Source organism: Podarcis pityusensis (genome assembly GCF_964106645.2).
Source record: "Podarcis pityusensis genome assembly, chromosome: 12".
Taxonomy (NCBI): Eukaryota; Metazoa; Chordata; class Lepidosauria; order Squamata; family Lacertidae; genus Podarcis; species Podarcis pityusensis.
Window position 1 is genome coordinate 45,582,971 of NC_138037.1, and position 16,630 is coordinate 45,599,600.

A 16,630-nucleotide genomic window follows, 5' to 3' on the forward strand; every position below is an offset into this window, starting at 1 on the left:
AAACTTGTACATGGCCATGAATATTTCCGAGGTGAAGTTAAATTTGGATCCAAGGCTGCCATAAAGAATGCTGTAGCCCTGTGACATACACTTCTGTCATGGATCACTTGGGCTTCCTTGACTCCTCTAGTCAGCAAGGATGGGGACCAAGTAAGAATGGGGACGTTGCAGACATGCCAACTTTTACTTAGCCCACTGTTTAGTGTTACGTATATCTTGATTTCTCCTGCTCTGGAGGGTAAGACTCAAACCAATGGCTTCAAGTTAGAATGCTTGCCAATCGGAAGGTCAGCGGTTCAAATTCCCACGACAGGGTGAGCTCCGGTTGCTCGGTCCCAGCTCTTGCCAACCTAGCATTTCAGAAGCACACCAGTGCAAGTAGATAAATAGGTACCGCCATGGCGGGAAAGTAAACAGCATTTCCGTGCACTCTGGTTTCCGTCACGGTTGTCCCGTTGTGCCAGAAGCGGTTTAGTCATACCAGCCACATGACCCGGAAAGCTGTCTGTGGACAAATTCTGGCTCCCTCGGCCTGAAAGTGAGATGAGCACCGCAACCCCATAGCTGCCTTTGACTGGACTTAACCGTCCAGGGGTCCTTTACCTTTTTGTCTTTTACCTTCAAAATGATTGTGGGCTGCTAGTATACACTTCCGGGTTGCTGCGTTCGCAACCCGAAAGTTCCGTTACCCGAAGGTAACGTAACCCAAGGGTCCACTGTATATATCTTTTGTATTTGTCAACAAGCAAAAATCTCTGCTTAGATGCCAGCCTGCTTGAGCACAGATTCTTGCATTGTATTGTTAGAATGAAAAAGAAAGACCATATTTTGTTCCCTAAGCATACAACTGTATATGGCACCAGCCTTGGCTATATGTAGGCCATTTCATATTTTTACAGTAGTTAAATAATGCCTACATTTATATATTGCCTGTGATGAGTTCTCCAAAATCTTTTATGCACACATAGGCCCCGATCCAATACTAAGTTAAGGTGCACTTAGATCTGTTGAAATGAATTGAATAACGGGCACACTGTTGGATTGCAGAGAACAATAATAACGACAAATGTTTATGGCTTCAAAATTTCCAGAATGTTTATATTTCTACCTATTCCCGTGTGCTGGGTGCTCATAAGATGCAGTCTTTCTTTAAAAAGGAATACTGTTGTATTCTGGGAGCCATAATTATTGACAAAGTGTTTTGGTCTGATTATGCCTTTGAAATATGACCACACTGCCAACCATCAGTCACATTATAGCAGTGCCATAGATACAGATAGTTATTTTCTGTGTGTGGGGGGGGGGTGGGTGGGTTAATATTATTGCCTGACAGATGATCATTCATGACTTTTTATAGACAATTCTTTGAAATTCCCAAGCCATTGCCAGCCAATCTCTGTTGGATTCTAGCTCTCGATTTGTTTTAAAATAAAGACCACAGAGCAGTACCATGCTGTTTGTGAAACACCTATTAAAAAGGGTGGTTCAGAATGGCATGGCATGTGTCCTTAATCTGTTTCATATAAATGTGCTGTGAAAGTGCTGGGTCAATATGGATATTGTGCAATCTGTTCTAAACAGCCAGTTGCACAGTAAGTGTAATATGTGGCAGACAGTTATAGATCTCAGGAGTCCTTTCATCAGTGCATGTATCGAATTAATCTGCTCATAAATGCTCATTCAGAGAGTGCCAGAAGATGGTCCTGGTTGGTTGCCATGGCAGATATTATTCTTCATGCTCCTCTGAGAGGTATATTTTTATGAACTGTGAATCTTTTTTCTCAAGTTTATCACAGGAGCGGGCTGTGGTTAGTGTGTGTTTTCTCCACTGACGGACCCACTCCCCCGTCTGATTCTTGCTTTCCTCTCTGTTTCATTATGTTCCCATCAAAATATTTTGAGAGGGTTTTTTTTTTAAACCACTCTTCTTTTTATGGAAATCTATTTTTCATTATAAGGAGAAAACTCCCCCATCACAAAAACGAATGAAATATTGCTATGCAAGCAATGTCTAACCAGAATTGCTAGACATGCCTGCAAAAGAACAAGTTGGAATCTCCTGATAAGCAGATATGTCCGAGCAGAGAGCAAAAAATGTTCAAAGATTTTTTCAGACGGCAGACATTTGTTTTTAACAAAGAGAAAAACATTAATCCCCCACATGGCTAGAGGATTGAATGAACTGATAATGTTTAATTAATCTTAATCGTTTAAAGGCATGTCACCAAATGCAATATTACATTGGCCTATATGTTGCTGTCCTGTTTTACAAAATGTTTTTTGTCACACACAAAAGCCCACATCCACCAGATTTTAGTGGGCAGGTATAAAAGGGTTTTTGCTTTGCTTTTCTGGCTGCAGGAACTTGCTCCCAGGCCAGCTTGCCAAAGTACTTTCCGTTGGTGAGGGTGTGCGTTGAGTGTTAAGTGCTGCAAGTTGCTGCCAGGAAGAAGCCAAAAGCCATTGTCCTGCCACCTCATTGTGTACATGACTTTTGCTTGAATGCATGCAGTTGCCTCTCTTGGGCTGTAGCCAAATGTTTAAAGCATATATAGAAGGAGTAAGCTAAAATGACATGTTCCAGAGTGCAGTTGTCTTACAGTGATTCCTAACAGAACATTCTTTTAGCACTTCAACAACAAAATCTCCTGGTCACTTAGGGTGAACCATAACAAACCGTATTAAAAAGACAGAGCTGGGATTTCTGAGGAACAAACAAACCACATTGAAGGAATACGACGAACCAAAGAACCAAGCTTTCCATATTTTCTAACTTCTGTTTCTAAGATGTGTTCCGTCATTATGGGGTTCAGAATATTTTTTTTGGGGGGGGGATTAAATTGGTTTGCATAATAGTGGAGTCTGTATGATTTCATCCCCCCCCCCTTTCACACACACACACACACACACACACGGTTTTTTCCTGTACTGCCTGATAATTATTTGTACAGCTCTTAAATATTATATTAAAGCGTTTTAGACACAGTGTTGCATATGCTTCCCTTAGTATGGTCCAGTAAACTCAGTGCAGAATATTTGTTGGTAGAAAGTTTGGCAATTTCAGCCCTTATTCACTTTCTCCTTTCATTTATTTATTGGGATTTTATACCCACCCTTCACCCAAAGATCCCAGGGTAGGTAACAACAGTTAAATATGTAGCACGTTTTCAGAAGTAACAGCTTGCACATACTGGAAGTTTCCCATTTGAGCATAAAGTGGTACCTCTGGATGCGAACGGGATCCGTTCCAGAGCCCCGTTCGCATCCTGAAGCTAACACAACCTGCGTTTGCGAGTCTGCGCGGGTCACAATTCGCCGCTTCCGCGCATGTGCGTGACGTCATTTGGAGCGTCTGCGCGAGCGGCAAAACCCGGAAGTAACGCGTGCAAGGGAAAGTTGTCCATGCATCTGAAAAAGTAAAATAATAATTAGTTGCCGAGCTCTGCAAGGAGATTGAACTAGTATGCTTTTTAAGGAGTGAGGTTATTGCTGTGGAATTGGATTGTCTTTTGCTAATGTTCTGCTGTACTGAGGTTCGACAGCATTCATGTAATTAGCAGTTTCATGAATGTGTTAAAGTAAATATCTCCCCGATGCAAATAGCAAGCATGGGGACAAATCCATCTTGCGATCATAGTGGGGACCCTATGCCAAGGCCTTCATTGGGCCTCCTGACCTTCTGTTTGCTATTTTAAAAACTCATTCATGGACCTGAGTGAATGGCATCTCATCTAGTTTGGCCCTGTATTATGTTTGTCTTAATTTTTTTTTAATCTGCTAGAGGCTGAGAGGCAAGGGAAAAACATATTTAAAGAAAATATCCAGCATTAAGCACTTGGAAGTCCTACTGACTTCAGTGAAAGAGATTTCAGCACATTGAACTCAATGCCCTTGGAAGCACTTAACTTGATTCCATTATGCTATGAGTAAATATAATTTTAAAAATATTTTTGGCTGAGATATCTTCACTGTCGAGCTGTGAATGGCTGCTCCATCCTAAGCCACGGTAGCCAGAATTTTAGTCGAAAGGGAATTGCTTTAGTGAAGGGAATTGAATGCCTTTCTTCTTTCCATTCCACACTTACAGCTGTAGTAGACTAAGTCAAGACCTTTTTGTATAATGGGCTTTGTCAATATGCAGGTAGTAACGTCAGAAGTCTGGAGGATAAACTAAGCTCTCGGTTTTAAAAAAGATTTTATTATCACAGACAAATCCTCCTCGAGGTGCTGTATGAAAAGGCACAGCAGACAAACTCCTTAGAGCTTGGAACATCCTAAGTAACTTGTTTTTCCCTTTCCCATCATAAGTCAGTTATTCAGTAACAGCCAAAAAGAAGGATGAAAAAGCCTGGCACCTTGCAGCCTGACACAGCTAGTCTTCCGGAATTAATTTTCTCCGATTGTCCTATTCACAGATGAAACCCCACCATTAAATGAGATTTAATTACATTCAGGCATAGACCGAGGCCTGTGATTTCTATCAGCTCTTGAGCGGCGTGCCATTGTGCGAGGAGCCATTGCTCAGGAAATGCCATCTGCCTTCCAGCACCTTTTGCTGTGGGGTCGTCTGTCAATTGGGATGTGTCATATTCACAGCAAGCGGCCTTGCCTTCCGCAGCGGCCCACTTTGCGCTAATGCTAGATTGTCTTGGGGCAGGGAGAGGGGATGTCATGGCAAAGCTTCCCGCTGTTGAAAGCAACAAGGAAGACTGTTTGCTTCGCATGCGAGTGGTAATAGACATCTTCCTGATCTTTGTAGGAAGGGGGTAAGACTAGGGCACATGCACAGAAGACTCCAGGTACCACCAATTTAAGCGTTATTGTGTTGCAGTAAAGTGGGGAAGAGCTGAGAGCCTGGAGGAGAGCAGCTACCAGTTGCAATAGATTGTCCCAAGATAGACAAATGGAATGTAAGACAGCACCATACATAACTTATGGTTACTTAAGCCCAGACACTGAGGTCCAGCGCTGAGGGCCTTCTGGTAGTTCCCTTATCACGAGAAGTGAGGTTACAGGGAACCAGGCAGAGGGCCTTCTTGGTGGTGGCACTTGCCCTTTGGAATGCCCTCCCATCAGATGTCAAGGAAATAAACAGCTATCTGACTTTTAGAAGACATATGAAGGCAGCCCTGTTTAGGGAAGTTTTTAATGTTTGATCTTTTAACACTATTATTACTATTATTATTCTGTTGGGAGCTGCCCAGAGTGGCTGGGGAATCCCAGCCAGATGGGCAGAGTATAAATTGTTGTTGTTGTTGTTGTTGTTACAGTAGTACCCAAACTTTTTTTTGGGGGGGGGGGGTCACTGTACCTTGGTTTCGTAAACTCATTCCTGGTGCCCCCTGCCCTACAAAATGGATTGTTCAGAATAGCTGTTTGCACAACCCACTAAGGAAGATAACAATAACCATTAATTGCGCATTTATTCTGAATCCAGTGAAAACTAGTTTAGTTCCACAAAATTGATAAACTTGATGCAGTAATACCAGCTTTTCAAAGTCTGATAGTCATTTACACTTCCAGCCACCTCCTTGCTTTTTAGCGCCCCTCTAGGTAATCCCCCCCCCCCACAGGGGATGGTACCACCCACTTTGCATACCACTGATCTAGTAGATTTTGCATGAGTGGTATTTTGAAGAGCTAAATACCACCAAGTAGGACCTATAACAAAAAGTGGCAGGGTAGAGCGCTCCTGGTCAGGATACTTTCTACACGGCCCCCTTCCATCTAGTGTTCCATTCGCCACCCAACAAAAGAAAAACACAACCTGCCAACTATTGAGGATAATCCGCTTCTTTCTAAACATCCCCCACCCTGCTTCTGCAAATCCTGTGGTTCTACCAAGCCACTTCTCCCTTGTGGGTGGTTTCATTTTGGCCAGTTAAGGAACCACATTCAGGAGAATGAGCTTCACTATTAGTATATATTTTATTCTTTGGGAGAAGAAAAAGCTAAGTAAACCCATCATAAATCTATGGAGTCCCTAAGATGGTTGGCCATCGCCTTGTATGCCTCCTTCCGGTAACTCCTGCAGCCCGGCTGGTGCCAAGTTATTGCTCTGCTTTCCTTTGGACTACATCAGCAAGGCTGAGAGGTGGTCTTGTCGTCTGGGCAGCCCAGGACTTCAGACACACTGCCCACGGGAGGCAGCACTTACGAGTTACCGATTTTTGCAGCCACAGCAGGCGCCGTGATTCTCCAGCGGTTTGATTTCACTCCTGGAGGTGCACGTCATTGTGTCTCAAGACCGATGAATGCCAACCAATTTGTATATAGGATTTACTCTTAGATCCTAACTTAGATCTGCCAAAGAACTCAAGGCAATGCAGGCGGTGTCTCCCCTCCCTCATTTTATCCTCATAACCCCCCTGTATGGTGGTCCCAAGCTCATATCTGGAGCTGCATAGCTGAACCTGCATCTCCTGGTCCTAATTCAATACTCTCTAACTGCTACACCACCCGTAGATATCCGAAACCGCTCCTAGTTTTGATATGTAAACCAGATTTCTTCCCCATTCATTCTTTGAATACAGTTTTTATCAAGTGCTATTACCTTTGTGTGATTTATCTCAGGCTTTTAAAATCTTTTGCAAGGAACATCCCCCCTTTTTTGTTAGCATCTCTATTGTAGCATTTTTAAGGTCACTTCTCATTACCATAGAAAGTGCTTCTTTTGAGAGTGTGATGCTTATGAGTTTTACTTGGATTGCTGGGGAAAGGGAGTACAGCTTTGGCTTTTTTTGCTTTTCTCAAGGATCTATCTTGTTTACTGCCATTGCATCCTCTTGGCAAAGCTCAAAGTGGAGCTCTCTTTGAGCAGTCAAAGGTCTGGCTGCATTCAGTGCCAGAGTGTTCCCATCTGACCACTCAGTGGCATGCCGTGAAATGTTTGCAAAGCTCTTTGGGGCCAAAGTCGCCCACATCAAATTTGACACCATATGCAAAGCAGGTCAGAGAGGGGTCCTTGGAGCACCGAGTGTTCAGCGCTCCAGGGATCAGTTTCAGTTGTGGCCTGAGGATGTGGCCAGAGTACTTTCAGGATGAGGCTCACGTGCCTTTTTGATCTTGGTCCATCCTGCCTTGTAGAAACTAGTCAAAGAGGATTCACTGGGTTGGTCTAGGGCAGCGGTTCTCAACCTGTGGGTCCCCAGATATTGTTGGACTACAACTCCCATCATCCCTGAGCTCTGGCCTTGCTAGCTAGGGATGATGGGAGTTGTAGTCCAACAACATCTGGGGACCCACAGGTTGAGAACCGCTGGTCTAGGGGGTGGGTAATGCTTCGCTGCAGAAGGGGATGATGGCCACCACCAGGGCTGGGAAAATATGCAAAAGGAGCATACAGTATGCTTAGGGCATCGAGGGGAGGGGAACACCACAGAAAATTCCCGTTGCCGGATTTTTAACATTAATGGTCACAAAGGGCTCGGCCGTGTATTCATTTTCTCAGCTGAAGTATATTAAAAATCCCAACAGAGCAACTCTGCAACAGGGCAGGCAGGATGCCTTATCTCTACTAAGGATTGTATATAAGCAGATGCATTATGTAAGATTAGTTTTGAGGATCCGATCAAAGACTTTGCAGTTAGAAAAAGAATAGGAGAAAGAAATTCAAATATAAATAAAGTGGAAGTATACAAAAATAAACATCATTTTCCAGCTTACTGGAAGAATACGAAATCAAGATAACAAACTTTTTATAAAAGAATGGACATGGTTTATTGAATATTTACAGATAAATTGCAGACAGATAAAAACTTTAGCAGGATTATTGTAATAACCTGCAGTTTCGTAAGAGTATATATTTACAGTAGATAATTAAATGAGCAAGTGAAATGAATTTGGATATGCAGAAGATATTAAATAATAAATGTAAGGAATCGCAGAAAGAGGGGGAAGGAAGTCAGATTTTGAAATTGATTGTAAAACAAATGAAATGTATAAATTTGAAAAGAATGAATGGATAAACAAACAAACAAACAAACCATACAAAAGGACTGCTCATCCATCAAAAAATAACAGTATAGCCTACGATATCACCTTTACCACATGTGTGCCCATTCGGCCACTTCGATTATCAGAATTGGTACTACAACAGAGACCACATTTGTAAGAACTCTGTTTAGTGTGGCAGCGTCTAAACTTTGGAACTCCCCGCCTTTTGAGATCAAGCTAGCACCTTCACTGTATTCTCTTTGGCGCCCGCTGAAAACATTCTTGTTTAGACACTTAGGAGTTCGAGGCGATGTTAATCTGTTTTGGTATTTTAACTTTTGTACGTTTTAAAGTATAGATGTGAATTTTTCTTGATTTTGCTGCTTTATCTTTTGTTATCTGCTTTGAGGATTTTTATAGTCAATTATTTACAAAATTCACAATCATTTCTTTAATAAATGAAGAATTATAAAACACTTTACACAGTTTCCAAGATTTGTTCTGCGTATAGTGAGCACAGCAGAACAGAACACCTCTTCTGATTCTACATTTGCCATAAATTGCAGCACAATAACTTGAGCAAAGGATCAACGATTTAGTCCAAGTCTGATGGGTCATGAATTCAATAGTACTTTGTATTCTGCCTTCTTCTGATAGTTTTACTATTAATTAATGTAGCCTTGGCTGGTGCTGCTTCTTTTTTAAAGGCTAACTAAATGGAGCAGCAAAGCTGCCTAAAGGAGAATTTGAATGCCATCATTCAGCTCTGGAGATTTCTGTTACAGGGACCACACAACATTGTGCAACAGGAACAGAATTAAACTTGCTAATAGTTGATCTGGAAGTGTAGCTTCATCGTGTTGTCGTTTTGAATATATTTTACATTTGAAATATATACGGAATGCGTCCAGTGGTTTGCTGGAGCCATGGCCCTTCCTTCTGCCCGAATGACTTTCCTTGCTATTTCAGAAGCACAGCACAGAACTGTCCTTTTCAGCAACAAGCATGACAAAACAGTTCTGTGGTCCCATAATTTGGTGCTGGTTTTGAATATATAAAATCCCAGATCAGACTCGGTGCACTTACTTTCTCTTTCTTTCTTTCTTTGCCAGTTAATTTTTATTGCTTTTCAAAAAAATTAACAAATTAACATCAAATTATTTCAAATTTAATACAAATTTAAAAGTTGATTTCCCATCCCGCTACACTGATGATCCCTTCCTTACTTGCTGCTCAATGTTACATACATTTCCTAACTCCATTGCAGATAACCTCCCTGTAACCTCCCTTCTCGCAGTAAGGGAACTGCCAGAAGGCCCTCAGAGCTGGACCTTAGTGTCCGGGCTGAATGATGGGGGTGGAGACGCTCCTTCAGGTATACAGGACTGAGGCTGTTTAGGGCTTTAAAGGTCATCACCAACACTTTGAATTGATGAACTGGATGGCGTTCATTCAAACCTTCAGGCCCACTGTGTTTGCTTAACTTCCCTCATTTTTCTGCCTTCTTCTTTTCTTTCAGCAAATGAAGTTGGTGGCAGAGTCCCTGAAAGAACAGGCAAACTAGGATGCCAAAGTGAGCAGCTGCAGAAGGATACAGACTACACGAGAATTAACAGCAAGACATGCATGGTATTTGTACTACGTTCTAGCACTCCGTAATTAGCATTACCTATCCTTATTCACCACTAAAAGTCTCATTGAAAGAATATGATTATTTATTTCCCCCCTCCGCATACACTGCCTGTGCCAGCTCTGGTTTACCATCTAAATAGCACCAATGTGAGGCAGCAATACTTAATGCACAGCTTCATATCCCCCAAAGCAGTTGAGCAATTGCATCCTTCTGCTAGAATATCTAGTCATCATTATTTTCTGTAAGCGGCTTATTAGATGGTTCCCTGCATTTATGAAGGAATTAATCCAAGTCTTGTTTACTGTAAAATGTGATGTATAAATCTGTCCTATAGGACCAATCCAGCCCAAGGTTTTGGATCTTTTTAAAGAAAAAAATAAGAAAAAATGTGTACTGTAAAATGTATGAGACTGAGTATTACAATATTTTAAGCTTAAAACCTGTGCCTTGTCAAGTTATTAATTTTAAGGAGCTGGGCAGGGAAGAATTCAGCATGCAGCGAAGCTCACTCAACGTGATGCATCCACACTGAGATGTACAAATTTAACCCTGCTTGTATATTCTTTCTGCTCATCATTCACTTCCATTTTGCCAGGTCATGAGATATAGGCTGTATTATACGATGGTTTTATCTGACCAGCAAGAGAGCCATTAAAAATATCTAATCATTGTGCATCTAATTTTTCCTGTGTGTACCAAGATCTTTCTTTGTGGCTTTCAGGCTTTCAATTTGGAGAACTTTTAACCCATTATCCTCTCATTGACATGGCATGAGGCCAGTGACTGTTTTCTAGTGCGTAGGTGTGGCCTGCCCTAGAGGCGAAACTTCCTTCTATGGAAAACCTTTTGAAGTCTAGATAAGACTCTAGTTCAATACTGTAGCTACTAAGACTGTTGGACTTATTATATAGTAACATCTGGTATTAATAATGGTGCAGATCAAAGTCCAACATGCACATCAACTTTCTCCTAGCACTGCGGTCACAACCCAGACAGAAGTAAATTGTCTGGGTTCAGGGCTTGTTTATTGTTTTACAATGGAGTAGTCACAAGGCTTGTTTACTGAGACTAACTAAACAGCAGTTAGGAAATCATTTTGATAGCTCAACCTCTTTTGTTTTGCAGATGCATTGAACCACAAGGTCTTATAGTCATACCTTTTGTTACTTCCAGCCAGGAGCACGGTGGGGTCTGCCCCTCCATAATAGCCTAGGCGCCTTCATCAGATGTTCAGCTTTAATTAAACAGACAGATGCAACCAATATTTCCACAGACATACATAATTTTATTTGTATGCCTCCTTTTTACCATGCTCAATGTATAGCTGCAACATAACAAAAGCAGCCATAAACAATAAAAAAGTATTTTACAAAAATACACAACCCAGTATTTCCAGCAGGAAAACCTGCTTTTGCCATCTGGTGTTCTGACCAAACATAGGATGACCAGCAAGCCTGAGGCACTTTTAGAGTACTTAAATGAAACTTTCTATCTGCCAGCTGAGCCAAACTAAATGGTCACACTTCCACCATTCCAGCACTTCTGTTGGCCTCTAGGCTTTGCCTCACTTGTACTGCTAGTTAAAATGAGCCTAATAAAGCCGGTTGAAGAGGGTGTTTAACATGCTGTGCAGTTGCACTAATATTAATAATAATAATAATATTCCGGCATTCAGTGTATTGTAGTCCAACGTCATCCTGGATAGCTCAGTTGGTTAGAGCACGGTGCTGATAACGGCAAGGTTGCAGGTTCGATCCCCATATGGGACAGATGTGTATTCCTGCATTGCAGGGGGTTGGACTAGATGATCCTCAGGGTCCCTTCCAACTCTGCAACTCTTTGATTCAACTGTGAGAGAACAGAAAGTGGCCTTTCATGGTATTTGAGAATTTCACTTCCTTACAGCCAGGCAACTTTTCTCAACCATGGTTCTGTGGTAAACTTTGAAGGGCAAGAGCTCAGCAGAACATGCCCCCTGGCTGTTCTGCCGTAGTGTGTCTCCACCCCCACTCCTTAAAACAGCAAGAGAGTTATGTTGCATCATTATAGAGAGAAAATCAGCCATATGTATGCAGCGTTCTGCCCAATTTATTAGGATCAGCTGGCAGGCTGCGGAAAAGCAAACCGACATGGGGCAGTGGAATGGTTAGCAAGTAGGGTTTTAGCTTGGAAGACTTGGGCTCACTTCCCTGAAATCTTCTGGCTGCAGGACTCCAACTTGGGAACCCATTAAGCTTTAGATACGTATCTACAGGCAACTGAAATACAGTTCCTAGCTTTAATTAGGTAAAAAGACAAAAATCCAACTTGCAAAGTAGCACTGAAGACTTTTGCCGCCCAAGGCAAAGGGCGAGAGGGCATCTTCCCTTCCCCATCCACTAACAGAAGCTGCCGAGACTGGTAGTTAATACATCAGCCCCGGTGATGATGGAATACTTTGGCAGCCATGTAATTGGTACATAAATGAAAAAAGTGTCCCCCAGTGAAAGCAGCAAGCTATGCAAGCACAGAGCGTTAGACTATTAGTTTGAAGTAGGAACCCATCAATGAAAAGTACTGCCTACCTGCCATGTCATTATTTTGCTCATTCTGTTTTCCTCTGCCATCACAAAAAACAGTAAAACTTGGAAGCCCCATTTCTACCTCATTCGCTTGCCAGAGCAGATGGAAAAAAAGGCACATTCTGTGGTTCCTTCACATTCCTCCTCCACTATATCACTGGTCAGCAAGCATTATCTCCCTGGTAAAATTGTGCGTAGCAAGCAAATAATACTACATTTAGACATGAAACACTGTGCGGAAAAGAGAAACCTCCTTTTCAATGTCCTCTACATTTGTGCTTTCAAACGAAAACTTAATATAAACTGTATTTTCTTCTTGCAATCAATGCACGATTCAGAGTTGCACATCTGGAGGGGGCTGGATAAAACCAAGGTCAAATTTAGCAGAAGTTAATACGTAAGGGCAGCGCAAATCCATATATGCCCACTTTAAAGCTTAAGCAGAGGTCAAAGGAGCAAATACATTAGGATAATATTACACAAGCTGAAATTATCAGAAATGCACATGGACAGGAAATCGGGAACCTGATCAATCACCTAGACATAAATTCAACTTGGTCCATTTCAGTGGAGCGTTATGCATCATCAGAAATACAATTTGTTGCATTTTCTACCATCTGAACACAGGCACAATTAGTTCTGTGGCTTGCATGTTTTTGAAAATGTAGATAGCCACAGCAGTGATAATTATTGTGATAATTAACAATGTGATAATTATCGGGGTGGCAGGGGAAAGAAGGTTTAACCTTTTCCTTGCCGGCTGTGTAGCCCTGATGGAAAACACAAGTTTGAAGCTGTTTGCATTCAAAAGAAACTCCTAGTGGGCGCTAGCATGGGATTTCCTCCCGAAACCATAATGGATCTACCACAAGGAATGTCAACATGGTGCCTTGCAGAAGTTGTTGATCCCATCAGCTTCAGTAAGCATACCCAAGGATCAGGAATGAAAGCAGCTTTAGATCACCAAAACCTTGTTGGCTATCCGTGACAGATTCAGGAGGACTGCAACAGAGGAGGAGCAGGAGAGGAAAGGATTAAACTCCCTTTCCCTGTGTCAAGCACCAGGAGTCAGCTTTGCCTGCTGAATAGCAGCCTGAAGGGGGAGAGGACAGAGTGACTCCACCTTCAAGGACTCAGAGGAGAAGGCACTGATGAGAACCAACTGACTTCAGTCTTCTTAAGCAGAGCTTCCAGCAGCAGTCAGATGCTGGCAACAATGCTTGGAGTTTCTGGCCTGATCTTGCTGCTTCCTGCTCGTCTTGACCCCAAGATCATCGGATTCCCTGACCCCTGGTCCATTAGACCACATGGATTGCTGTTCGCCCGCCCCTAGGACTGGACCTGACTTTGGATGCTGACTCTGCTTCCAGGCAAGAACACCTCAGAGACTCTTCTGGTTGGCTGGCCTCCAGCTCCTCTGAGCTCTGCAATCCCAGTACATTTTGGCCTTTCTTCAGCAGTTGCATTTTGAGATAAATGCTATATAGAATCATAGAATCATAGAGTTGGAAGAGACCACAAGGGCCATCGAGTCCAACCCCCTGCCAAGCAGGAAACACCATCAGAGCACTCCTGACATATGGTTGTCAAGCCTCTGCTTAAAGACCTCCAAAGAAGGAGACTCCACCACACTCCTTGGCAGCAAATTCCACTGTCGAACAGCTCTTACTGTCAGGAAGTTCTTCCTAATGTTTAGGTGGAATCTTCTTTCTTCTAGTTTGGATCCATTGCTCCGTGTCCGCTTCTCTGGAGCAGCAGAAAACAACCTTTCTCCCTCCTCTATGTGACATCCTTTTATATATTTGAACATGGCTATCATATCACACACATACCTCCCCACACGCTCATCACTTTCAGTTGTTGGTTTTATTTTCAGGGTGCAGAAGAGAAGCAGCCCCTAATTTTGAGGCACCACCCCCATTCCATCTTCAGTGGAAAACCCTTTTGACTTTACCCTTCCCTGAGGCCACCTGCCTAATCTGCAATATTTCACTTTTGCATCTAAAACCCAACTTAATGCAAAACTTTGTATTGTTATGTTCTACAATGATAGGATTTGGCTGAAGAGATTTTTCCGAAGAGCTTTAGTTATTTTAACCAAGGCAGGTGAGATGGTTGGGATGGCAGTATAAAAACAAGTTAACTGTTGATATTTAAGCTTAAAGTTCCCAGTGAATCCTAACTGTATATGAGCACTCTCTCTCATACACTGGTGTAATCAGGTTACAAGGTAGAACTAGCGATCGTAATGCCATAGCAGCAATGGTTACAGTCCTTTATATACAGTGGTACCTCGGTTTTTGAACGTAATGTGTTCTGGAAGACCATTTGAGTTCCGAATCATTCAAAAACTCAATACGGAAGCCTCAAAACGAAAGCCACGTTTCATGTTCGACTTACGAGGCGTGTTCGAAAATCAAAGCATTTACTTACAGGTTTACGGCGTTCCAAAACCCAGATGTCCATCAACAGAGACGTTTGAAAACCGAGATGCCACTGTATATACATACAAATTTATGTATATCGGCCACTTGGATTCATTAAAACAGTGGGGGGGGGGGTCACATTGAAAAGAGGAAGTGGAGACCAGAGTAAAAAAGCCAATGACCTAGAGATATATGAAAAAATTGCATTTTTACCCTTCTCCATGATTGTAGCTAGCACTGCTAGAAGGCAAAACAGTGAATATTGAGGGGTGGGGTTTTTTTTGGGGGGGGTGTTCATTCATGCATTTTAAACAGCCTCAGGATTGGGAGAGAGGGTATCTTTAGCAGCAGCCAGAAGCATATCCATGCTTGCAGAATATAAGATATATTCATATTAGCTGTCAATTTATTGATTAAGCCCCCAGACTTCACATTAAAATATTATACATCATACAGAAACAGACGCGGGTGGCGCTGTGGGTAAAACCTAGGACTTGCCAAGCGCCTAGGACTTGCCGATCGCATGGTTGGCGGTTCGAATCCCCGCGGTGGGGTGCGCTCCCGTCGTTCGGTCCCAGCGCCTGCCCACCTAGCAGTTTGAAAGCACCCCCGGGTGCAAGTAGATAAATAGGGACCGCTTACCAGCGGGAAGGTAAACGGCGTTCCGTGTGCTGCGCTGGCTCGCCAGATGCAGCTTGTCACGCTGGCCACGTGACCCGGAAGTGTCTGCGGACAGCGCTGGCTCTCGGCCTATAGAGTGAGATGAGCGCACAACCCTAGAGTCTGGCAAGACTGGCCCGTACGGGCAGGGGTACCTTTACCTTTAGAAACAGAATACAAATTCATTAAATATCTCTGTTAGCAGCCAGGAAAACATGTTATTGATTTTCACTGGTAGCTTCATTACTCTCAACACGAATTTAGCTAGTTTGTGTCATAAACTTTATATTCAAAGGTGGTGAAAAATAACAGAGTTATAGTAGCCAGGATACCAAATTACTAATAGATTATTTGATTAAATTGTATTGTGTTTTGTAGAATGCAATTTTTTTGTGTGTGTGAGGTCTGTTGACTGGATTAATGAACTGATTCATATCAACTATTTTGCCCCAACGTCTCACCTGCACAAGGGGACTGACAGAAATTACATGAATCTAGAGCTTTCATGGGAGTTTTTCCTGGAAAGCGCCCTTTACCAGAGGCCATTTTATGAAAAAGCATTTTAAAGCAGCATCTCTTCAGCTGGTGAAGCTGCGCTGAATATTTTATTCTAAGCCATTTCAGATGACTTGACCCAGGGGCAGGGAAGCAGAGAGAGAGAGACTCAAACTCCGTGTGCAGTTCTCACCCATATGCAGAGAGTAGTTTTGGACTGTAGTCAAATCTGGATTGCAAGCCCAAAGGCGGAAGATTGCAGTATGGTTTGAGGCAGCTAACAGAATACTTAGCATCCTTCCAAGCTCTTTCCTAATAAAGTAAATTTGTTTCTGTTAACTCTGGACTGGCAGGTGGTTTCAAAAAGGTTGTGATCAAAGAAACCTTGATTAATCCATGATACCCAGCCCTTTTATTTTCAAATATAATCTCTCTCTCTGCCACTGATGTGCACACCATGCTATTCCTGTAAGGACGGGTGTGTGTGGAAGAGATGGGACTTGCAGACATCTCAGGATGTCAAATTTCTTGCTCTTCTGACCATGTCTGTCCAAGTGCCACCACAACCTGACCAAGTCAGATAAAGTCGAGTATTTTATATTGTCCATTAGCTCAGTTTTCTTTAGGCTTGTCTTATGAATGATTTAGTTTAAAAAGTTAAATTTTAAATTCCAGCTATTCCTTAAATGATGAATAAAACTTACGTTTTTATTTCATTTTTTGTGGCATTCATCCTAAACAAATGTGACGTCCTAACGTTTGGAGCCTTGAATGAATTGCTAGTAAATTCAATGCTGTCATACCCGTTTCCAAGGAAGGTAGTATACAGAGTATAGTCATCCAATTAGCACTTCCCCCAAATTTTTCCATTTTAAAATATGGGCTTTGGAGCCTTTTTTTTAAGGGGAGCAAGAGTCCAC

At 42.4% G+C, this 16,630-nt stretch overlaps 1 protein-coding gene and 1 long non-coding RNA gene across 6 annotated transcripts in view; one reads left to right on the top strand and one right to left on the bottom strand.

The window, feature by feature from the left end:
* LOC308459584 overlaps positions 1-16,630 on the bottom strand; it is a 158,189-nt gene that overhangs the window by 112,368 nt on the left and 29,191 nt on the right. The window lies entirely within an intron of this gene.
* Positions 1-16,630, top strand: part of ANO10 (anoctamin 10) — a 96,447-nt gene that overhangs the window by 76,173 nt on the left and 3,644 nt on the right. For 3 of the 5 annotated variants that reach the window (XM_080974774.1, XM_080974775.1, XM_080974776.1), the window contains exon 13: positions 9,455-10,248. In XM_080974774.1, the coding sequence (XP_080830900.1) occupies positions 9,455-9,499 (45 nt within the window). In that variant the 3' untranslated portion in view covers positions 9,500-10,248. Of the gene's footprint in view, positions 1-9,454; positions 10,249-10,693; positions 10,840-16,630 lie in introns of those variants that run through there. The other 2 variants (XR_013978034.1, XR_013978033.1) reach the window with 2 other exon arrangements.